Here is a 24084-nt window from a genome sequence, read left to right as displayed (position 1 = left end):
CTCCCCCTACATCTCTGGCTCTGAGAGAAGGCGTCTCGGGAGTGTGCAAGAACCTGTGATTCCAGGATGTCTGGGTATTCCCCAGCTGATGCAGCAGACGTGAAGTCATCCTGAATAGCTATCTCAGCTCCCATCACTCCCCCCCCACACACATGTACTCACACGCATGCACGCACACGCAGTATCCTGGGAGCACTTGATTTTCTCTATCAGTGATTGGATAATGTGCACAAGGTAGCAAAAGCTGTTTCTCCATTTGGATTAGAGGTACAGTCTTCTTCTCCTGGACATCTCCCCTGGTCTTAGCGTAGGGCTGCCATAATAAGTATCACAGACTGGGGGCCTTAAACAACAGAAATTCATTTCCGCACAGCCCTGCAGGCCGGAAGTCTGAGATCGAGGTGTTGGCAGGATTGGTTTCTCTGCGGCCTCGCTCCTTGGCTTGTAGATGGTTGACTTCTCCCTGTATCTTCACAGGATCTTCCCTCTGAGTGTCTGTGTCCAAATTTCCTCTTCTCACGGCACCAGTCATATATTGGATTAGGGCCCAGCCTAATGAGGACCTCATTTGAGGTTAATTACCTCTGTAAACACCCTATCTCCAGATACAGTCACATTCTGGAGTCCTGGGGGTTAGGACATCAGTATGTGACTTTATGGGGATGGACACAGTTCAGCTCAGCGAGTACTTCTAAGGAGATATGTGGAGTGCTGGTTCTCTCTTGGGTAGGACTTCACAGATTGGGATAATGTCACCTCTGCTTTCTTTCTCCCCCCTTTTTATATTTCTATTATGAAAAAATTCAAACCTACAGAAAAGTTGCAAGAATAGTACAGTGATCACCTTATATACCCTTCTACCTAGAATGAATAATTGTTAACATGTTATATTTCCTTCATCTTTATGTATAAATTATATGAACCAATTAAAAGAAAGTTGTAGGCATCATGATGCTTTACCCTTTAAAATGTCAGCATGAATCTCTTAGGAGTAGAGACTTTCTCCTGTATAAAACGTAACGCTATTATCTCACCAAGAAAATGTGAAATAATTCCTTACAGCATCAAATATGTAGTCTGTATTCAGATTTCTCTAGTTGTCTCCCAAGGTCTTTCACAACTTCTTTTTTTTTAAACCAGGATCTAGTGAAGGTACAGGCATTGCAACTGGATTTTTATATCTCTTTATTCTCTTCAGTCTGGAATGAACCGACCATCCCACCACCACCTATTTTTTGAGTAGCTCAAGGCCAGTTGTTTTAGGGCATGTGTCAAATCCTGAGTTTGACTTATTATTTCCTAGTGATGGTGTTCAACTTGTCTGTGTGTCTCCTGGAAGTCAGATCCAAGTACTTGTTGAGAGTCAAGCTTGTTTAAACAGTTGCCAGGTAATGCTGGGTGCTTCTTAAACCATCGGATCCCACCAGGTTGTCCCACTGTCAGTGATGCTAAGTTTGAACACTGGTGTAAGTCGGTGATGCCAGATCACTCTGCTGGATGGTATGTTGCTCCCTTTGCAATTAGCCCACGATCTATGGAGAGAAAAGTTGGCACTGTGTGCGTATCCATTGGTGATTCTTTCCTGAATTATTTCACTGGGGGGGGTTGCAAATGGTGATTTTTCTAATTCTATTCTTACTTGGTATTACTGTCCCAAGTGTAATGACTGAATTGTAGAGAAAAGGATTCGTGTCATAATCACCTCTAATGGTGGCAAGTAAATCTCAGTGAATATCATTATGAACTCATAGGTTTTTATTTAGTCAGTGTTTTACAATCAATTGCAGTCGTTTTTATGTTGAAATTAACCCAAATTTGGCCAATGAGGCCCTTTTTAAGCTGTCTTTTATGTCCTTAGAACATGCCCATTTTAGTCTTTGAGTACTTCCTTGCTTTCTTGCACAGAAATAGGCTCATCGTAGACTTTCCATTTCCAGACAGGGGTCATCCATTTCTCCAAAAAGCTCGAGCGGATTCCTTTCCGTGGAGAATGGGGTATAGAAACTGAATCTGGACACGACGCGGGTTCATTGTGGCTGGGATGCTACCGTTTTAGGGCTTTCTATGGACAGAACTAAGGAAAAGTAGAATCATGAGTTTATTAATATTTCCAAATCACCTTTAACATCACTTTCTGCTTTATTCTACAAGATACACAAAAGTTTCAAAATTCTGTTGTCTGTCACTATTAATAGTGTCATTCTGATTGAAACATAGTAGTACTTTCCTTTTGTAGTTCACTTTGTCCTTAGTACGTACATTCCACTAGAACTTACAGTCAGTATTGAGTTCACAAGCCATGCGAAAGAATTCTTTCCCTGTGAGGTTATGTCGCCAACTTGATCCTCTAGTTAGGTTATTTTGTTTGCTTTAAAAAAATTTTTTATTTTACAGCTATGGCTTGCTCTTTTCTTTAAAAAAAACCACAACTTTATTGAGGCATAATTTAATACACTTATAGTAAATGTACCCATTGAAAGTGTTTTGATTAGTATGTATATACCCGAGTAACCAGCCACCACAATGGAGATCAGAACATTTTCGCCACCATAAAAACTTCCCTTTGCCCCTTTGAATCAGTCTCCTCTCCCTCCACCCAAACCCTCAGACAACTCCTGGTATATTTTCTGTCTTAGTAGATTAGTTTTACCTTCTTTTAGAATTTCATATTACTGAAATCGTAGAACAGTATTCTGGCTTCTTTTACTCAGCATAATGTTTGTGAGAATTACACATATTGTATCAATAATTCATTCCCTTTTATTACTGAGTAATATTCCATTTTATGGAGATATCATAATTTGTTTATCCTGTCACCAGCTGATGGATTTTGGATTATTTGCAGTTTTTAAGTATTAACGAATAAAGCTGCTCTGAATATCCTTGTAAAAGTCTTCGTGTGCATGTATGAATTCATTTCTCTTGGGTCAATAGCTAAGAGGAGGATTGCTGGGTCTCAAGATAAGTGTATGTTTCATTTTTTATCAGAAAACGCCAAACCGTGTTTACAAGTGGTCGTGCTAATTTACATTCCACCCAGCAATTTGTGAGCATTCCTGTAGCTTCACGTTCTGCTTTGCACTGAGTATTGTCACTGTTTGTCATTTTAGCCATTCCAATGGGCATGTTGTCACATCGCATTTTAATGGATTTTGTTCTTTTCTTGATTGAATTTTTATTTTGAAGAACAAAATATTCCTTAGTTCCGAAGTCAACATTCTGTGAAAAGGGATATTTAGTGAGGTCTCCAACTTATTTTTCTCAGTAATCCTACTATCGAAGGTGTGGTTTAAACGATTGGAGAATCTACTGAGCACCTGTGTCCGTGTTCGACGGGGTCACAAACAACCTGGAAGTAGTCCTGACCTTCGTAGAGCCCATATATTAGCAAGGGGACAGAGGCATGAGTCAACCTCACAAATAAATGTGAAATCAAAACTGTGTAGGAAAGATAGGAGAGGGCTTAAGGCTGTTGTATCTGGATTTCATCGTGGTTTCCCAAGAAAAAGAAATTGTGTTCCCTCCCTTAATACTTGTTGCAAAGTTTGTAAAATGCTGGTACCGTGGGACCTGTAGTAACAGGTTCAACCCTGGGAAAGTAACCAACACCCTACTGTAGGAGCAGGTCTGTGGAAAAGCTGCGAATAAGTCTTCACATGATCTTTTGGCTTTAGACAAAGTCGCATAGACTTGTTCCTCACACACTTGGTTGACACACACTTGGCATCTTTAAAAAGTATTTTGGCAACACATGGTTTACAGTTAATTTGTTAAAGCTCTTTTTTTTTACTTTTTAACATTGTAGACACTGACCTTGGATTTGAACCATGCCTCTTTGATTAAGAATGTCAGTGCCTGTTGTCAGTGTTTTGGTTTTTTAAAATCATATCTTGTAGATTTGTTGGAGATGCCCCACCTCCCTCCACCCATGAGACAGCTCATAGATTTTAGATTTGAAACGTTGGTTTACGTTTTAATTTCCTGAAGGTCACCCTGACTCAGTACAAAATACCAACCCGTGGTCTTCAGGATGAAGTTAACTGTTAAGTCTTAAATTCTTAGAAATTTTGATTCAATGTTGTTATTGTTACAATAATTGAATTCATACCATGTTGTTATTATCCACTCTATAAAGTGTTTAAGATAAGAAACATTTTCAATCAGCTCTTGCAAAACTGGAAATTTCACTGACATTGTTGTCCTATTTGCAGTTTTTATGCATGGTTAATATAACTCTGAAACATAATAGTAATTGTTGATAATGCACTTATAAAGTGTATTATACATAGAATATTTTTAGTAACAACATGCTTTTCTAATGCTGTAATCAAGTATTCATGTTTGAAATGAATAAAATATTTCCACTTCCTTCACTTTTGAAGAAGACAAATTCTGCTCTTTCAAAGTATGCAATATAGTAAATCATTTTGGAAGTATTGGTGGTATTTTTTTGTTCCCCTGCCTGATCACCATCCTCTGTGACTTGGAGAAATTGCAAGGGAATTACTATGCACATATTGTGGCATGTAGATTCCAAGAGTGAAATTCTAGGGTGATCAATTTGGTTTTTATTTTGCCAGTCACTGCCCTGGCAGGAGACAGATGGCACACTCAAACTGAAGTAACTGAAGAGCATTTAATAAAGGGCTAGTTCCCAGCAAGTGGGCAGGGATACAAGGGTGGTGGACCACCTCTGGGAGACAGGGATGGAGTGGGGGGCTTGCTAACTACACCAAGGAACTTCCCTCACCTCTAGATCTGAAGGGGCAAAGAAAAGGAGTAAGTACTGGCACGTGAAGGAGAAAGTAGCTGAAATCAATAGAGGCATGGCCTTTGGTAGAGGATGCAGCTAATTCCCTGGAGGGAGCCCGGGCAATAAATACCCATCTGTTACTCTCTTCCCAACCTCCCTTCCCCTCACTGGTGCCTCCCTTTGGGGAAACCAGACCATAAGTCAGTGGCCAAGGGTGCCTCTTGAAGCATCTGCAAGTGTTAGTCTCCTAGGGCTGGGAGCAGAGCGGATGAGGGTAGAATGGCCCTGCTGGGCACGTGGCATATGTCCAGCGCTCGTAGATAATACAGAATGGGGTGGACCAGCAACCACTGCAGTGGTTCCCTGTGCCCTGAATATCTAGTGCATGTGTATGCTTAGCCCTGGGGCTCCTGGCGATCAGGTGGATCACTGCGGCAGGATTTTTTAAACATCAAAGGATCTTTCTTTAAAATACCTAAACAGAGCCCCCAACTGTTTTCAGCTTAGGTTCTGAGTCTTCATTTTCAAGTATTTGATAATGACATTCCCATCACTGGGAGATGGTACAAAATCTGGGGAGAGCTCTCCCGGGGAGAGCCTTCCTTTCTCGCAGGGCCACTTTTGGGAGTGTGGAAGGCTGAGCTGTATGCAGCTCCACTGGTCATCCTGCATGTCTGAGGAGTCTGTCCCACGAACTGGGGGGCTCCTGGGGGGCTCCCACGTGGATTCACCATGGCTGAAGTGGTCAGAGGAAGCTTACCATCCATCAGTGCCCTGCGGACTGTCAGTTGTCCTCAGGGCTGCCACGCGGGGGAAGAAAGTGCTACTGAAATAGGTGCACTGTTTTGTTGTTTTGAGGAGCAACTGCACGGTTGAAACACCCCAAGTACAACATGTCTTTCTGTTATCTCAAAAGGTGGATAACAATGTCTTACGTACGTACTTATGAGTACTTGTTATATATGTAGGTAAAAACATTTCCAGTTGGCTGGGCTTTCTCACAGAAGCCACGTGGTTTGGTGGAAAGATGGAGGCAGCTGACCGTGGAGGTTCGAATCCTGGCTCTGCTTCTTGCTAATTACGATCTAGGGGCAAGCCCCGGTCTTTTCAGAGCATGTTTTCTTGGCTGTAAATGGACTTAATCTTCTCAGATGCCTTCATCAAGTTTAGGGCTACCAGAGGTATTTGATTGCCCTTTGAAATTTGCTATACAAACGGAAAGGTGATGTTTTGTGTGCAAATGGTTGTGTGCCAGCAACACAAATATAAAGTCATAATAGAATAGTAATAGTAACATTTACTTTTCCTTGACATGAATGATTAAAGGATGTGTGTGTGTAAAAGCATTTGTATGCAGGCTCCCATGTAAGGATGTACATTACTTACTATAGTGAATGATCCCCAAACCATTCGTGTTTTAACTTGGAAATTTGTGATGGTTTTCCTGCAGCTGGGTCCCTACTAATGGTGTTTGTCACAGACTCTCATTTTGGTGGTGAGTTTACAGATTCCTGAGTCAAACTGCATTTGACCTGAGGCAAGTTAGTTAGCCTGTCTGAACCTGAATGTCAATATCCTTATCTCGGGGGTCAGAATACTGCCCACCTTCTGGGTTTGTTGGGAGAATAAATGAAATAATGCAGGTAAAATGCCTCGGATAGTGCTTGGTACGCGGTCAGTTCTCAGGTAGTGCTAATGGTTACGACTGCTGTTACCACTACTGCCATCACTCCTAACTGTCTGGTTATACCTTGAGTTCCAAGTTGAACTGACATTTAGGCCAGGTGACTCAGCAATACGGTATCCTGAGTTACAATTTCTTGTGTGTAAGATTTCCATGGGTAATGAGGGGCTGACTGTGTTGGGAAGCCTGAGTTAATCTTGGTGACATAGTCTGAGAGTGTGGTTGGTAAGCATTGAGTACCCGCCCAGTTTTTCTGTCCCCGCCCTCCTGCCTGGGGGGAGATCACAACACCGGCTGCAGGAGTGCTTACTGAGATCCCGTTCGGGGCTAATGCAGTGGTCGCAGAGTGCTTCTACACTGAGCGTGACACGCTCCCAGTGCGTGAGACAAACGCACTGTGTAATGTTCGTTAAGCCGGAGAGTCTCCCCCCTCCCACCTCATAATCTGGTAACTCGTAACCTTTGGCAGACTTCCTCTCTGGCAGACCTCTTGTTTGCTATCCTATCGCCTTGAGTCCTCGTCAGCTATTAATCAACCAGATGAGCTGGTTGAATCCCTGGAGGACTGTTCTTTGTGTTCTGTGCCTCAGGTTGTAGTGAGTTGTCAGGTGAGCTGAGAAGTGTCCAGAAACAGATGTGTTGCTCCAGGTGCTCCTAGGACCTTGGAACAGTCCTCTGGGTCACTGTGCTTGTGGCCCAGGGGAATCCCCATAGTGACCAGAGCTCAATGGTGATACTGGCCTTTCCGGGTGACACACTTCACTTTACACTTCACTTTATCACCAAAACTTCAATCTGCGGGATAGATATGCAAATACTGAGATTACTGTCAACTCCCACCTTTTGCAGGACCTCACAGGAACACAATTGGGGGGAAAGCTGTGATGATGAGTTTTAGGCCCAACGTAATTTGCCTTTTCGGTACTCTGAAATGGGCCTCAGGGAAACTAAGTGCGAGGCTCAGAAGGGAGGGTTTAGATGCTATGGTGCCATGGCTCTAGACAGCTGCTGAGTCGGGTCGCTCTGGCCTCGCCGAGGCTTTCATGTGGTTCCAAGGGTTCAGATCAGCTAGTCTTTCTGGTAGCCTCTGTTCTCCTAAATTTTTCCTCAGTCCTCTTAGCATTCATCACGGGGTTAGTTCATTCTCTGACTCCATCTCCCTTTCCCTCTGCCCCCCTCCCCTCTCTTTGTTTGCCTGGAGCTTGGTAAGGCCTGTGGTGAGTTCTGGACTAGCCACCTCTTATTACAGTTTTCCTGACACACTGCTGCCCTCCGCCAGCACATTCTGCGTGCCCTCTGCTCCCATGGGCTCCATCCTTGTCTTGGCTAGCATCTACCAGAATTTAAAAAGAATCCATAACACAATGTCATTTGCTCATTGTCACTTCTCCCACTCCACTCGGGTCAGGGATGGTTTTGGATTTATCATTGTAGCAGATGCCACAACATCAGGGGTCCAGGCTATGCTCAGATACTGTTTGTTGAAAGGGTCTCTTTTGCTGTTAGGATACTTGTGCTAGAATGGAGAGGCACTGTAAAGGCAATTTTGCCTTCAAAATGGGCCCAGTTGGTTCCAGCAAGAGGCTGTGGCAAAAAGCTGGATTGCCAAACCAGGACCACCCAGCAAAGGCCCCTTGTGGGTGAGTGGGTGACTGGTTAGTCCTTTGGCCAGTGGCCACTCCTTACAAAACAAAAACCCAACAACCCTGTATGCATGTTTTATTGAGACAGAGGGTCTTTATGATTTTTTTTTTAACATTAAAGGGCATAACTGCGGACCAGTACACCCACACTCTGTAACTGTAACTTTTACATGGCCAGGTACCTTCAACAACTTTTAGTTATGGAAATAAGGTGATCAAATTATATGTGCCAATTGATAAGATCATATTGGAACATTTAAAAATAGATGAGTAACTACTGACAACCAGAAGATAAAGTGGCACTAGGTGGGCCAGTTGTAATCCAACCAAGGGTATCTCTGTTTGTCAGACCCACATGTGCCTTTATTACCCTCCATAAAAAAACACACACAAAAAAAACACTATTGGCGTTAATTATCATTTGCAGCATTTGAATCACTTTAAAGAAAAGTAGAGGTGCTAGAGAGAGCGCAGCTCAGTGGAGAGCCAGAGCTGGCTGTAATCTTGCCCCCTCCACTTCATACAGTATGTTTATAAAAATCCTCTATTGGGTCTTGAATTTTTAAAGTAACTGAGTTTTTATTTCTGACAACATAATGAATGGTGAATTTTACCTCCTCTCATAGCTACGAGCTTTAAGTCAGTTTGCCTTTTGAACGGAAAAAAAGCATGTAAAAGGCAGTTTATTACATGTGTTTGATTTTGCCATGTTTCCTCTTTATAATTTGCTTATGCAATAATTTTAACTTGAAGACTTTAGGTGGTATAATCTGTAGATGATACAAACCACTGTTACTAAAACACTTTTTAAAAGGATTACATTCACAATTCTGACACCTTTATCACATCATTGTACATTCCTCTTTGATATTAGGTGACAAATAAGACCTTTTAGATTTGCATGTCTTTGTTTCTGTGATAAAATTATTAGCATTTAAAAATGGTCATGAAGAATTTATCCATAGGTGCGTGTCTGTGTGTGTGTGTGTGTGTGTGTGTGTGTGTGTGTGTGTGATTTGATACTGGGCATATCTTGAATTGATTTGAGCAGTAGTTCAACTCTTTGAAGTGGTGGAGCATGACTGGTATTAGAAGGATATAAAACAAGTTTTTAAATACTTCCTGTGTGCTTTCCCAGTGCTTAAAATTTTTTAACTGTCTCTGTGTCTCTACTCTTTCTCAGCCTGCATAGGTAATACTGTGAGGTTTCAGATAGGGGAGAATAGTTAACTCTTACTTGCTAAAGGCCCCCAACAGACAGATTGGTGAAACTAATTTGGGACAGTCCCAAGATTTAGTTGGGTAAGAGTGGTGATTTTATAGATGCCAATTCTTTGACATTCTGACTTGGAATATGAGGGTACCTGTGTGTATGTGTTTCCCCCCCTTTTTTTTTATTAGAATTTAGAACTTACCAGTGTAGAGCTTGACAGTGTAAGTAAATATATTTCGGATCTTTTGGCGATCATTTTATTATCGATTGTTCTTAGTGCGCTAGCTATTGACTGACTGCCTTTGGCAGTTCAGACACAATAGAGTACAAAAAATAACTCATTTCAACCCAAACACTTAACTAGCTCTGTCAGCCTTCGGGAGTTGACGTGCTTCAGATTTGTGCGCCCAGCCCCCAATGGAAATCACATCCATGGGTGGTGGAGGGCCTGTGGCAGAAACAGGGCTGCACCAAATAGTGAGTGACAGGAGAGATCCCTGCAAAGCAGAAGCACTGGTAACTGATAAACTGGTCTCCTTTCACATTTCCACCCCTACCCAACTTCACCATCCTAGAGGTCAGTTTGGTTTTAGGCAAATCTTGGGGATGTTTTTGTTTTATTGAGGTGTTAATACAAGGAAATTACGGATTCTTCCGTTGATTAAGCCATGCACACACACACGCGTGTACACAACCTGTCCAGCCACCACATGCCTGAAATAGTTCCTTCCCCACCTGTGCCACCTGTGTTCCTTTGCCCCCATGTCTGTGGTTACTCAGTGAAGGGGGCGGGGAGCAGTGTTCAGAGACATCCGAGGTGTGCTTCTGAAAGAGCTAGGACGCTGTAAAGTCTGCATCGAGCTCATGTATCTGAATATTGTACAAGTGACATGTTAGTCATGATTCCCATCTGTATAGCTTATAGAGCACATCTGTAAAATAATCGTGAGGCGACTGCAGGCATGGAGGCGATTTCCGTATCTGATATTCAGCGGGACCCGTAGTTAGTGAGTTTGAAATCTTCATTGGCCATGAGGGTAACAACCTGGGGGCCTGCCCACCCTGCCTGCAGGGCCCCTCCCCAGAACTGGTGTTAGACTGAGTCATACTGGGCCAGGGTCTTGGAAGGAAATTCCTGTCTGGACCTGGTGTGCGATTTCTCTTTTCCATCCCTCCTACTTTTGGTGAACAACAAAAAACAAAAAACCCAAACCCTAAAAACTGTAAGAGAGCAAAGTGGGACTTTTTCAAACACTGCAAACAGTTGTTAGGGAGATCCAAGTGTCTGACGTGACTTCTTTTTAAATCTTTGTTTTGGAGCAATTGTCTATTTTGTAATGGGAAATGAACATTGATGTATCTAGAAAAACATTCTTTGTAATCAGTTTTGTTTGTTTTCTCCCTCTGCTTTTTTTTTTCCATGTACTTGGTTAGTTCCTCAGGTCATTTTTTTTTAAATTTGAAAATTTCCCCTGATGTCGTTCGACTATAAATTACAGAAATTTAGAACCAAAGGGGCCTGTAAGGGATCACTCACCCACTTAGTACTTTGTTCTGGTGTGATGTCACGGTCATTCATCAGAATAACTTTTTATTGTCCTATTTGTTTTTTTCCCCAGTACCACCCAGCTTCTCTTGTGACTTTCTTTGACAGAGCAGAGAATTAAATTGATTACCTGCCTTTTCAGTGCATTCTCTGCATTATCACATTCAAGTCTAAAAGGATGTGGAGACGATAGTGTTATTATTATACACAGGCGAAGAGACTGCCAGTCCGAGGGGATGTGTGGTGCCTTCCCGGTCCCACAGCAGGGTAGCAGGTTCTTGTCCATGTGGGTCAATCCCTTTGTTTCTGGGGGGCACCTGTGAGGATGTGCCCTAGGACGCCCCCTGCGAAGGCCCTGGCGTTGCTTTCGGCCCCTCTCACACTCTTGAAAGGCGAGCATGAACCTAACAGTGCGAGACTCTGTACAGCGGCTTAGTGGGAAGGTAAGAGGAAGGTAAGATTGAGCTGAGAACACGGTCTCTAGGAGACTGTGTATTCCCGTGGGATAGGCCCAGGTGGGAGCTGGAGGGTGCCCAGAGCAGGGGCTGCGGGCACTGTTAGCAGGATGAGCCAGGCTAAATGTGTGTGTGTGCACGAGTGCATGTGTGTGTGCTTACACAAGCATGTGCAATTTTAATACCTTCCTCCCCGCAGCACTTGTCCTTTCCCTCCTCTGTTGTTCTGTAGCCTTTGGCCTGCTATGTAGTCACTTAGAGTTGTTTATTGTTTGTCTTCCTCTGGAGGTTCTGCACCCTAAAAGATGGACCCATCCTTTGTGTCATGGTGACCTGCCTAGCACCTCATACTCTGTTGGCTCTCTACAAGTGTTGTTCAATGACTTGCTTCCAAATGAAGCCCAAGGGGTCTTTCCTTAGGCCATTGAAGTTTCAGTGGGGTTTTTGACCCATTCTAGTCTGGATTCTGGCCTTGTCGAGGGACTGACAGTGAGTTTTGTGGGAATGGGAGAACCTGGGGCTCTGTGAGTATCAGCCCTGGGCTGCCCCGCCTCCCAGCCCCCCTCCCCCAGCTTGCTTTCTCTTTCCCCTTTATGGCAGCTTGGCCCAGAGGCCTGAGCAGGAGCCAGTGCGCAGTAGAGGAGGAGCCAGCAAGGGGAGCGGGGGCGCTCTTGTGGAGGTAGCAGAAACAAGGCAGGACCAGCACTGGGGGCTACAGCAGGGCGCCCCCAGGGCACTAGCTAAGTAGCCATAGAGGAGCAAACCTGGGCTGTTTCTAGGAGACTTGAAGCATGCCTTCCAGATCCTGGATAAACCTTCTGTATGTTGGCTAGAAAGGCAACTTGAAAATTGGCAACTCTGGGACCACCTGTCCAAAAAGCTACCCATGTCTTTTGGTCCCGAATGAGTGGACCATATCAGTTCCAGTTTCCAGGGTGAGCCCACGATCCCCAAGAGAACAGTACAGTGTCTTCAGAGGCTTAGCGCTCCCTGCTGGGGGACCCTTTCTTCTCCAAGGCCAGCTCCTCCTGCCCATCCCAACTTGCCTGCCCCAGCTTTATTCTCTATGTTGATTCTTCACCCCGCCCTGCCTCAGGGCAGTGTGGAGGCCAAGGGCCTCTCCTTTCGAGGAAGGAAGTGGCAGGTTTTAACCTCTTAAGGGCAGAGACCACAAGGTCCTGGGAACCTAGAGGCCTTGATGCCAGAAGTGACTCCAAGCAAGTGCTTCCTTCCTCAAAAGTCTCTTCTCCCTTCTGGCATCACTCATGTTACCAGGTCTTGCTTTGTTCTAGTTTTATCCTTCCATTTCTACCTCCATCTTAGTGCGGCTGATACAGAATACTTCCTTTGGATCAAGGAAAGTATCGTACTACCATGGAAAACAAATAGCCATGTGTGGCATTTTTCAGGTGAAATCTGCATCATTTCACAATTTTCCATCAGAGCAGGGCCTGTATGTTTTGGAGCTTGGTGTCAAGGAAAGCTGGCTACTTAACATTTTTATCATCATAATAAGGAGATCAATATTTGTTGAGCTTTTATCATGTGCCAAGCATAGCATTATTTCATTTAATCCTTGCAACAATCCTGTGAAGCAGGTATTATTATAACCCTCCCATGTTTATAGATGAGGAAACTAGAGCTCAGAGCAGTTAAGTAACTTGTCCAAGGTCACACAGCTGGGAAATTGAAACAAAGCATGGTCCCAGGTCTCCCTGAGTCCAAGGTCCACGCCAGCCAAATTAAGGGCTACCTTTTGAAAGCTCAATAATGTGCTTCTCACTGACTTCACCATGCGTTGGTACTGGCCAAGGACAGAAAAATGGCAGTGTTGGTAACTGCAGGAGATGGAGAGATGCAGGGCCAGGTATACTAATAAACCTATGGTAACATATTCTCAAAGCATAGAGTTATGAGCCTATGGGGGGTGATTTCATCTGACCACCTAATGTACAGATGAGGAGACAGACCCAGAGAAGGAAGCGTGAGCTGCACATACACAGTGATTTCAGAATGCAGTGATGTTAGGTGCAGCTCAACAAACACTATGTATTCTTATTTCTGATGGGTTTACTTATTCCAGTCTGTGTCTGTACCTCCTCCCTCCCCAGGGGTCCCCCTTTCCTGCCTTGGGGCACTTGGCATAGGTCATTGTCAGTACTCCTTTCCTAATCCCACAGGATCCCCTCCTGTTTTCCTAGCCCCTGAAGACCCCTTACCTGGGTTTAGATTCCCAGAACTACAGGAGCTCTGAGTCTGAACCTTGGGTTCAAGTGTAGGAGCTGTAGGTCAGGGGCAGTGAACGATCGACAACGGTTTTGTAACTAAAGTATTACGGAAACACAGCCACGTTTACTCATTTACGTCTCTGGTTGCTTTTGTGCTACAACAGCAGAGCTGAGTAGTTGGAAGAGAGACCATATGGCCCATAGTCTAAAATATTTACTCTGACTCTTTAAGGAAAAGCTTACTAGCCCCTTCTGTGGAACAGCCAGTTGGTACTGAACCTGTAAAGCCCAACCACCTCAGGTCTACCTTTGTACACTCATGAGCTTTTGCTGTGAAGGTTGGGGTCACTGAGAGAAGAGAGGTGGCATACATCCAGCAAGTTCTTTCAAGTTCCTTAGTCGATAGTTCTTGATACATGAACGTCTCAAAGGTTGTATGTTCCAATGAGCACTGGATTTGCCCCTTATCACAATCTCTGACCTAGTTCATTGCTCAAACCAAACCATGACTTTTTTCTTGTTCTTTACCTGCCGCTTCTAATCTATTGCCAGGTCCAACTGATTCTCCAGAATACACTCCGAAGCTGTCTTTTTTCCATCTTCACTGCTGCCACCTGGTCACGGTGGGCCTACACTACAGCATCAGCTCATAACAGATCTTTGTAGGTCCTCATGCCGCTTCCAGCCCATTTGTTCTTTACACAGTGGCAAGTTCCTGGCTTCTAACTCATCGCGCTCTGTTTTCTTCGTAGAAGGCATTGCAGTCTGTCATGAGCTTGCATATTTTTTCCTTATTTACTGACACCTTACCCCCTCTAGAATCCACTTCAAGACAGCAGTCCCCTTTTGTATTGTTTTATATTCACTAATGTATCCTCCACAGTGCCGGGCATGCCATGGGTACCATAGGGATGAGGGGATGGTCCTGGGTGGCCAGCTCCCTGCTCCATTTTGATATGGGTCCTGCCTCATTGGGTCCTTCCCCCGCATTGGGTGTCCTCCATTACTGCTGGAAGTGGGCCTTATCTCTCAGAAGTGATGAGCAGGGAAAAAAAACACAAACAGGAAACCGTTGTCCCAGACCAGTGTTTACCACACTGTTTGGACCCAGTTTACTAGTAAGACGTATATGTGACCTTGTGGTCCATTATGCACCTATACGCGACATCTGACAATTAAGTTCGCGAACTCATCCTAAAAATGCTAGTACATACCTCATTGCTGAATATCACTACAGTCACATTTGAAGTCCTCCCCTTGGGAAGCTATTCAGTGACGCCAGCACCTAGTCCACCCTTCAAAGCAGTTTTGGAACTCTTTTTCTGGAATGGCCATCAGAGCTGCTGTTGTATTACCCTTGATGTCCTGAATGTCATCAAAATGTCTTCTTTTAAATATTTCCTTTATCGTCGGCTAAAGAAAGAAGTCATTGGGGGCCAGATCAGGTGAGTAGGGAGGGTGTTGCAATACAGTTATTTGTTTACTGGCTCAGAACTCCCTCACAGACAGTGCTGTGTGAGCTGGTGCATTGTGATGCGAGAGCCATGAATTAGCAAAAAATTCAGGTCGTCTAACTTTTTCACGCAACCTTTTCAACACTTGCAAATAGTAAACTTGGTGAACTGTTTGTCCAGTTGGTACAAATTCATGATGAATAATCCCTTTGATATCAAAAAAGTTAGCACCATTGTTGCAACAAGTTCACGAACTGAATTGTCAGACCTTCGTACATGTGTACACACATACACATTTCACAGAATATCACTTGCTACAGGTATTTTCTAGCCTGTTCTATTTGGTTCTGTTTTGTTCCTTTAAAACAATGCTGGTTGTGACCCATTGCATTGGTTTCATGACTCATTCATGTATCATAGCCCGGTTTGTAAACAATGTTTAAAATATGGTACTCACCCACAGGAACTCACAACCTGGCGAAGAGACCCAAAACAAAGATGATGTCAGACCAACAGACAGGTGCTGCTGTGTAGGGCCAAAGAGTCATGGAAGCGTGGGAGAGATTTGGGAGCTGCCAGAGGCGGCCCCTGGCTCTAGACCTCTCAGGAGAAAAAAAGTGTTATTTTTAGCAGTTAGATTTAAGATTTAATTTAGTTGTTTTCTTATCTCCCTCTCTTTTATTTAACCTTTCTCACTAATCAGTTCTTTCTACAATATAGGCTCTCCTTGTCTTTTTTTGCCCCCTCTTATGTCTGATCATTTTTAAATTAAAAAATTTTTTTTTGTTGCTAACGGAATTGTGAGTTATTCCCCAGGTGCTTTTTAATTTAAAATAATAAAAAGTTTGGCCTACCCCATATCTTTTTGGTCAGGTCCCCCCTCTACTTTTTTCACATTAGTTTTGTCAAACTGTGTGTGTGTGTGTGTGTGTGTGTGTGTGTGTGTGTGAAGGATCTTCACTCATCGGAACTTTTTCAATCTTAAAAATACATATTTTTGGGTGGCCGGTTAGCTCAGTTGATTAGAGCGTGGCATTAATAATGCCAATTTACCGTTTCAATCCCCATATGGGCCACTGTGAACTGTGCCCTCCTTAAAAAAACAAAAACAAAAACACCCATATTTTTAAGATGAAAAATATTTTGAACATGAAATGTATCTGTGAATGAAGATCTTTCTTTCCTTTTTATTTTGAATTCCTTAATATTCAACGGTACATGGCCCTCACAGTTATTATGGTAAAAAATGCATATTTTTTAGATAAGATGCAGATATTTCTAAGAGCTCTGACTCTGAAACAAATTACCCAACTATAATTAAATTACACTCTTCTCTCCCCCGTTATGGGCATTAAATGTAATTTTTCCTGGCCTAAGAAACTTATTAAGCATTCTCTCTTCTGTATATTTCCATTTAAAAAGTTTTCAAGTCAGCCTATTCTGAATTGTTACTTGAAACCAAGGAGAATGCTTGCAAATAAGACACATTGCCAGCCTCTTTCATGCTCCTTCCAGGCTCTCTACTGTCAGATCATTGGAGGGATTACAGAGATTGACAGTGACATGGGTGTGTCCCGATGATGCTTTTTTGGTTAATTTTTGCTCTTTGGAAATTGTAAGTATGAGATAATGAAGTTAGTGTCTGGTCTGTAAAAACCTACCAGCAGTTTCAGACCCCTCTCACTGTAAAATGCAGGACTCAGCAAGGTAGGAACCATTATGATCCAAAGCCTGGGCAATTGTCTGCAGTGAATGAATATTGAGAATCTGTGCTGACCCAGTTTGCAGTTAAACCTCATCGAGATGATGACGTGCAAAGACCCGGGCAAAAGAAAACTTGTAGCAGCTAGCTTGTTGTGACTCAGAATTGGCTTTCTGAGCAAGGGAGAAGTTATAGTAGAGAGGACAGGGAGTGAGGGGTGCATAGAAGGCAGATGGGGGTGGTGGTAGAAATAAAGGTGGGATCTGAGAACGCAGAAGAGCTCCTGAAAGTGAATTTGCTAAGCCAGGACCAACAGCGCACAAGTAGACTATTACTTTACTCCTGGCTTGCCACATCAGCGTGCTGGAGGCCCCTCTCAGTGGCACTGTTGGAATTTGGTGCTTATTTATGATGGATGGCTTTGAGAAAATCAGATTTGATTTAATGAAAGGCATTTTATACCCAGCTTTGCTCCCCTTCTGTCAGAAAGTCAATGTTCATGATACCACCTGCCATTTATTATCTATAAGTGCTGCCACATCATGCCATCGTGGGGCCTGGCACCAATGTTTAAGGGGGTCTTTATTTTGCCAATGAGCAAGCCAAGATTTTCTGTGGGACCATGATTTGCCCAGGGCTACACAGGAAATGAGGAAATGTCTGGCTCCAGAACTGTCGTTCTTACTGTAACTCTGCCTGCCTCTCTTACCTAGATCAGTTACCTTGTGAAATGCCGCACCCCCCTACCCCCCAAGCCTGTGGGTTTTTCCATTTAGTTTGTAAATAGTATTGTAATATAATAAACAAGCTGCTTAGGTCAGGTTTAGGAGAAACCATAGTCTTGGTCTATTGTTATTTCCCTGAGAGGGTCAATTGTCCGGTTTTTTGTCATATTCCCTGTAAGATTAACCTGCCCTACCTCTGACCGCCACCTTGATGAAACAAAAGCCGTTAGGTTCCCAGGACTGTGATAATCTCTTTGCAGAAATGTTTGGGTTGCCTGTGGGCCATGGCCCTCCAGGTAGCGGGTTTGGGGCCTTCGTTCAAGTCACTGGACTCCACAGCGAGCTTTGATGCAGTCTGGCCACGACCCCCTATTGCTGAGGAGTTGCCTACTGGCTTCTGTGGGCTTTCGTGTGTTTCCCATCATTCAGATTTGGTAGTTGTGGTCTACCCCGTCCTCCCTCATCCTTCTCCATCCCTTAGCTTTTGGCTTTCTTCTGAAAAACATGCTGAGTGGTTCTGAGAGTCCACGGTGGATCATTTGGTGGCTTGCCTGCTTTACTCTGAATGTCTCATCAGTTCCCCTAAGCTAATGTGGGCTTAAAAATGAACACATGAAAGGAAAGGCCAAATGTGGACGTTGAATTTTCCAAAGTTGAAATCTTTCATATTTTTAAACAGCGGGATGGTTAAACTGGGAACTTTGATGTTTAGCTAAGGCAGGTCAGCCTGAATGGGACCTGTGTTTGGGGTCAGGTCTGCACCTGGGGGTGGGTGACCGGGGTTATGGGGGCTCCAGCCCCCTGACCTTGGCTTTGAGCAATTCCCTTTCTCAGTGCACCAGAAAGAGTTAATTCCAGTTACACTGCTTGCTGATGTTGTTGACAGTAAAGGATTTTAAAGCGTTCTGTGAATAAGTTTGTCACTAAATGATTTGGTGAACGGATGACCAAAATACACATTTTTAAAAGCTTTAAAGATTTTCGGAATCAGTTATTTTTAGTTCTCCTTCTAAGAGATTTTCTTGGACATTCCCCCCTGTAATAGTTAAGCAATTTTCTGGTTTGCTTTCTAAATCTTCCTGTAGTACAATAGTTCTGAAAATAAGAGTCTGTTGGCTGGAAGCATGGGATGGGCATGGGTTTATGTAATTTGACTTCTTTTCTCTCCAAATCAGTAAATATTTACAAAGGACCTTATCAAACAGCTTGAGTACATTCGGGTCGCTTGAAAGCATTCAGAGCACTGACTGCCCAACGGCCTGCTGCCAGTTCCAGTGGGTCTCACAGGAAGGACTTAATTTTTTTTTTTTTTTTTTAGTAAAATACTGTCCACAGACCAAAAGCTTCCAACTGAAAGTGGGCCTCAGCAAGTCTTCCTTTTTCCTTGGAACCGGTTTTATAAAATTTGCATTTTAAAGTTTGACTTCTAAAGATTCAACTCATTTAGCCCTGGAGCAGAGTACTCTGAACTCAGGAATCCAAAAAGTAAATACTGGATTCTCGCTTAGGTTTACCACTGCTGCCTGGGTTCTTTTGTTTCTTGGGGGAGGCAATTACGGAATTCCTCTTGAAGCTTAAATGTCGCACTTTGGTGAGTTAAGTAGGAAAAAAGAAGAGGATTACTTTATGTTTTTGTAAATTAGTACCAATGTAACATGGTTTAAAAACAGAACTTTTGGGCTTTTAAAGCAGAGATGGAGTTTGGAGGGTATCTCAGTCTGCATTTTCTTTCAGTGTTTAAAATCTGACAAATTTAAACGAATTTTAAGAAGAAAATACATGTTTGTCAAAGTTGACACTGAAAAATAATAAAGGAAGCTAAGTTTTTTGGTCATTAGGATGTGAAAATCACAATATTATTGTATTAGCATCACCTGGTAATATTATGTCCATTTTGTCTGTCAAGCTTAAGATGGGTAAGACTCTGTTGTCGGAGTACAATATCACAATGTTGAAGGCTAGCAGTTAACAAATATGCGAGAGGCTTTTAAAAATAAGTAACTATGACAGCAACTATATGTCAACTTAATGCAAAATAGTTAATGATTCTGTATTAATCACTTGTATTTTAATTTTCTTTGCAGAGTATTGGGAAAGGGTCATTGTGGTGCATAGACCCAGAGTACAGACAAAATCTAATTCAGGCTTTGAAAAAGACACCTTATCACCCGTACCCACACGTGTTCAATACACCTCCCGCCTCTCCTCAGGCATATCAAAGGTAAGACTTATTTTTTTTTTGTCTACTAAATTTGCCTTATTTTGACAGAGACGGGCCCTGGAACTCATTTAACAGGCTGTATGATTTTAAAAAATAACTGTAGCTAAATGAGAAAGAAATGAAGTATTATTGGAGGTATAGCCATTGTTGTATTTCTTGCAAACCTTACCGCTTTTGCTGTTTCTGAGTAATGTGTTTCCAGAAGCCTTCATGGCGGGTGAAATATTGTCTTCTTGGGAAGAAACATTGACAAAGAAAAGTTGGCAGCTTTACCCTCTCAGTGTGTCAGAGCTTGTTGGAATCGAAGGGCAGGTGTGAGTCCAGTAAGCGATTCCATCTTCTTGTCGTCTGACCAAGAACATCTACAGGTATTCGCTGAAGGACTCTCGCAATTGTTGTCATTCTGGTCTCCAGGTCGCCTGTGCTCCTGAGTAATCATTTTGTTGTGGTTACTTGGTGTTTGGCTCTTCTAAGAGAACAGAGAACAATGGAGACATTTGTTCCCCCTCACATGCCCATTTGTTTTGAGGCAGGGAGGTCATGGCTGCCATTTTTACAAAGATATAATTGGAGGGGAGGATATGTAGCTTGTTACTTTTGGAAAAAAGCCTTGTTAATGTTAGAATCTAAAATGACAAAAAAATAGCCACATAGCACTGAACCAAATTTTAAAATTGATTTTATCTTACATCCTGCTTGGTTTTGACATCTATCCTTCAATCCTACCAAAAAATATGTATGTTTTTAATGTATAGAAATGTTTCTGTTGTAACCACCCAGTTAAGAGAAATTAGCCTTGGACAACAAGTTTATGTCAGTGAGGAATGGCGTGAATTCATCGACTTCAGCAGTTGTCTAGTCCTCTGCTTTGCAGACTCTTCCGCTAGTCTTATGTTCTGCAGAAAGGAGCACAGAGTGATCCTCTGAAATGGCATTAGTGAAGTTCTTGTGCATCTCAGTTGAGAAGCATTCCATCACAGACCCTAGACAATCAGTCTTCAGCAAGAGACGGGGAGGAACAGCTGGGCTCTCTGAGAAGACTGCTGTATGTCTGCCTTTGCTAGGCGATTAGCGTGATGGTAGCCATAGCAACTGGAGCGTCTCCATAGTAACGCGTAGGGAGACAGGTGCAGTTGCATCACAAGGCTGTTTGTTGCCTGGCAAAAGGACAGGCCATTAGTACTTAGATGTACGCTGTTGCCTTAGAAACAAATAACCCTACATAGCAACTACAGTTGGTTTGAAAGATTCGGAGGGGGGAAAACGGTTGTAGCAGTTTTTGTCTGTGTTCATAACAATCAGTGGAAGCATACTTTATTGCAAATGACAACTTGAGGTCATATAGCTGTAGGAGATAAAATGGGATTTTCCAAAGCAGCCTAGCCAACATTGTAGAAATGTCCAGAAGGACAGAGCTGTATGCTTGGTTTTCTTCTTGTGGCTTAGCCACTCTTGAAATGGAAGGGAACTAGGGCTGGAGTGGAAAATTGCTGATACACAAGGTTAGTGGGGGAGGAGATGACACTAGTTATTGGGACATTTTCCAGATTCTCTTGTTCCTTTGTCATTCTACTCCCCCTATCCTCCAGATCCCACAGAAAATCCTTTATTTTCCTCCCCAGCTTGTACCTTGGAAGTACTTCATATCCTTTTGCTTCTAAGAAGTCAAGAACTTAAGTGTTATTCGCTGGGTCCTATCAGTGGTTCATTTAGACCAGTATTTTGTTGCCAAGTGTGACCCCAAGGGAAATGCAGTAATTATTTAATAATTTGAAGGATTATAGCGGAGCTCTGGGGGTTGCAGGAAGAATGCATGCTCCGGCAAGAGGCTTTCTGAGCTGGCCTAAGCTTAATGACTTCATTTGATTTTTTAATATAGGCATAGAAATAAAGATGAACCAGAGTTTTTGTAGTGAAAATAATTTCCAAATGAATACCTCCCTGCTCCTGTATTGTCACCTCTTGTTCCTTTTCTCCCATGTGACTAAGGGAAAAAAAAGTTTCTGTGTTTACTCATGTGGGTTGCATGGATTCCACCTCCAGAAAGGTCATTGGATGTGGAGTGAGATGACATATCAGATTCTAACCTGCCTCTTCCCGTGTCTTAATTCTTTGAGAACAAGTCACGTGGTCTTTTCTAGGGACTGTAATTCTTTCATCTGAACTCTAAAAATACTAAATGCTGGATGATTGTACCATATTTGCACGGTTTATAATGATGTGATACTCCGCTCCCATTCTGAGCTATCGAACCACTTGTTGACTTAGGGAAGATGCAAGTGGGACAAAGCAAGTCATTAAACAGGGATTAAAAAGGCTGACTTGATATTATCTGGCTGGGTCCCCTGTGATGCATGTAGGCCATCACCTGTCAGCTCCTTGCAGGATTGCTGTGCGGGGCACCTGGGAAGTGCCTGGCTCTCACGGAGCTGGTACTTAGCATGTTGAACACGGTGATTATACTGGATGGTTATTGCTAGTACTTGCAGGTGTGCTTGGCAAGGAGCGCTCTGAGCTGTGCTGCAGGTGGCTGAGAACTCTGCAGGGGAAGTGAGGCATCTGAAAACGCTGCCCCACACTTTGTTCCCGTCCAAATAAAATGCTCCGTATTGTGGCATGTAGACTCGTGTCTCTGGTTTCTGGTATGCTCTTTTGGGTGTTTGTTAAAATGTTCCCCTGGACCTGCTTCTTTTGATACCGCTTTTGTGAACTATTTTTAATCGAAATGCAGAGCTCAGTGACACTAGCCCTTTATTAGTTTGCTAAAGCTGACATAGCAAAGTATTTGCTGAGTGACTTAAAACAACAGAAATTCATTTTCTCCCAGGAGGGGAGAAGTCTAGTCTCCCTGGAGTCGAGAAGTCCAAGATCAAGGCGTCAGCAGGGTTTGTTCCTTCTGAGGGCTCTCACCTAGCTTCTGGTGATTTGCCGGCATTTTTTGGGGGGCATTACTTGGCTTGTAGAAGCATAACTCTGATCTTCACATGGTGTTTTCCTGGTGTTCTGTCTGTGTCCAAATTTACCCTTTGTATAAGGACACAAGTCATTATTGGGCCAGGGCCCCACCCCACTCAGGTATGACCTCATTTTAGCTAATTACATCTCCAATGACTCTATTACAAATATGGTCACATTCTCAGATACTAGTGGCCAGGACAATCACATGATTTTGGGAGGGGGACGCTATTTTTTCTGTAACAGCCCTTTTTTTCAGTAAGGCATTTTTTTGTTGATAAATATGAGGAAAGGAAGGAAGTGTTCAAAAAACAAAATGATGGGGCATGTCAAAGGGACACGAGAACCAACCTGAAATTGTTCCCAGTGGCCAAAGCTAGGACAGTCTGAGCAACCAAATAAATAACATAGTATTGGGTTATAACCCAAAATATAAAATAAATATCTGTGAGCTCACACTGATATAAATAAACGGTTGAATAAATGGGTGTAGAGACAAATTTCCTATACAGAAGAATTTCAAGTGATGTATATAGACAATCCTCCACTCCAGCAGTTGGTGCTTAACTCCCCACTCCCTGAATGGCTGCGCTCAGTGACTTACTTCCAAAGAAAGTATGGAAAAGAAAGTGTATAGTGGGAAAACTTGGCAAATACTACCCTGGCCAGGTGATCAGAGCTAAATAACATCATCCACAATGTGAAGTTGACAGCACGTACCTTTGATAGGACATCATGAAATTGACGCTTCACCTCTGTCATCTTCCTCCCCCAAATCCATAACTCGTCTACATGTGGGTAAAACATCCGACAATAATTGTTGTCCTCAAGGAGGGACATTCTAGGGAATACCTGGCCAGGTTTCTGATGACCTCCTCAAAGCTGTCAAGGTCATCAGAAACAAGGACCATCTGAGGAACTTACACACCAGAGGAGGCTAGGGAGACGTGGTGCACTGATTGGATAATCTGAGACCCTGGATGGGTTCCTGGAACAGAAGAAGGACATTAGGGAAAAAACAAGTGAAATATGAGAACTGTGCAGTTTAGTTAATAGTAATGTACCCATATTTGTTCCTTAGTTGTGACAAATGTACTCTATGGTAATGGAAGACGTTAACATTGGGGAAACTGAGCGAAGGATGTATGGGAATGCTTGGTGCTCTCTTTGTAACTTTTCTGTTAAAGAAAGAAACAGTCCCTAACGCACAGACTAGTTGAGTTTATTGATTTTTATCAATTTTAAATATCCAAGTCATTTTTGGTGTAATGAAAAGTAAAATCACTGAATCATTAAGCCAGTTGCCTGATGTCCTTTAGCGTCTGTCTCTGTCATCGTTACAGTACATTTGAAGAGCTGATTATAAGGACCTCTTGCTTTTACCTACTTCTCTGTAGTATCTGCTGAGCTGCTGCAGGGGCATCACTATTTGGATGTTACAGTTCTTGGAACTTTGTGGGTTTTTTTGGGCGGGGGGGAATGGCATTCAATTGTGCTTTGTCGTT

General features: G+C 43.0%; 1 protein-coding gene and 1 long non-coding RNA gene across 12 annotated transcripts in view; one reads left to right on the top strand and one right to left on the bottom strand.

Annotated features, from left to right (window-relative positions):
* FOXN3 (forkhead box N3) overlaps window positions 1-24084 on the top strand; it is a 373286-nt gene that overhangs the window by 179184 nt on the left and 170018 nt on the right. For all 11 annotated transcript variants that reach the window (XM_019744763.3, XM_019744745.3, XM_074327057.2 and 8 more), the window contains one exon: window positions 19488-19624. In XM_019744763.3, coding sequence (XP_019600322.3) covers window positions 19488-19624 — 137 coding nt within the window. The remainder of the gene's footprint in view (window positions 1-19487; window positions 19625-24084) is intronic.
* LOC109454305 (uncharacterized) lies at window positions 1735-20347 on the bottom strand. The gene is made up of 3 exons (XR_002138457.3): window positions 19794-20347; window positions 15434-15576; window positions 1735-2074 (listed from the first exon to the last, which is right to left on the bottom strand). It is a non-coding gene; the product is annotated as an uncharacterized LOC109454305 (long non-coding RNA).

Source organism: Rhinolophus sinicus, chromosome 3 (assembly GCF_057876585.1).
Source record: "Rhinolophus sinicus isolate RSI-liver-muscle chromosome 3, RSI-T2T, whole genome shotgun sequence".
NCBI classification, from domain to species: domain Eukaryota; kingdom Metazoa; phylum Chordata; class Mammalia; order Chiroptera; family Rhinolophidae; genus Rhinolophus; species Rhinolophus sinicus.
This window is presented reverse-complemented; position numbering and strand designations above follow the sequence as displayed.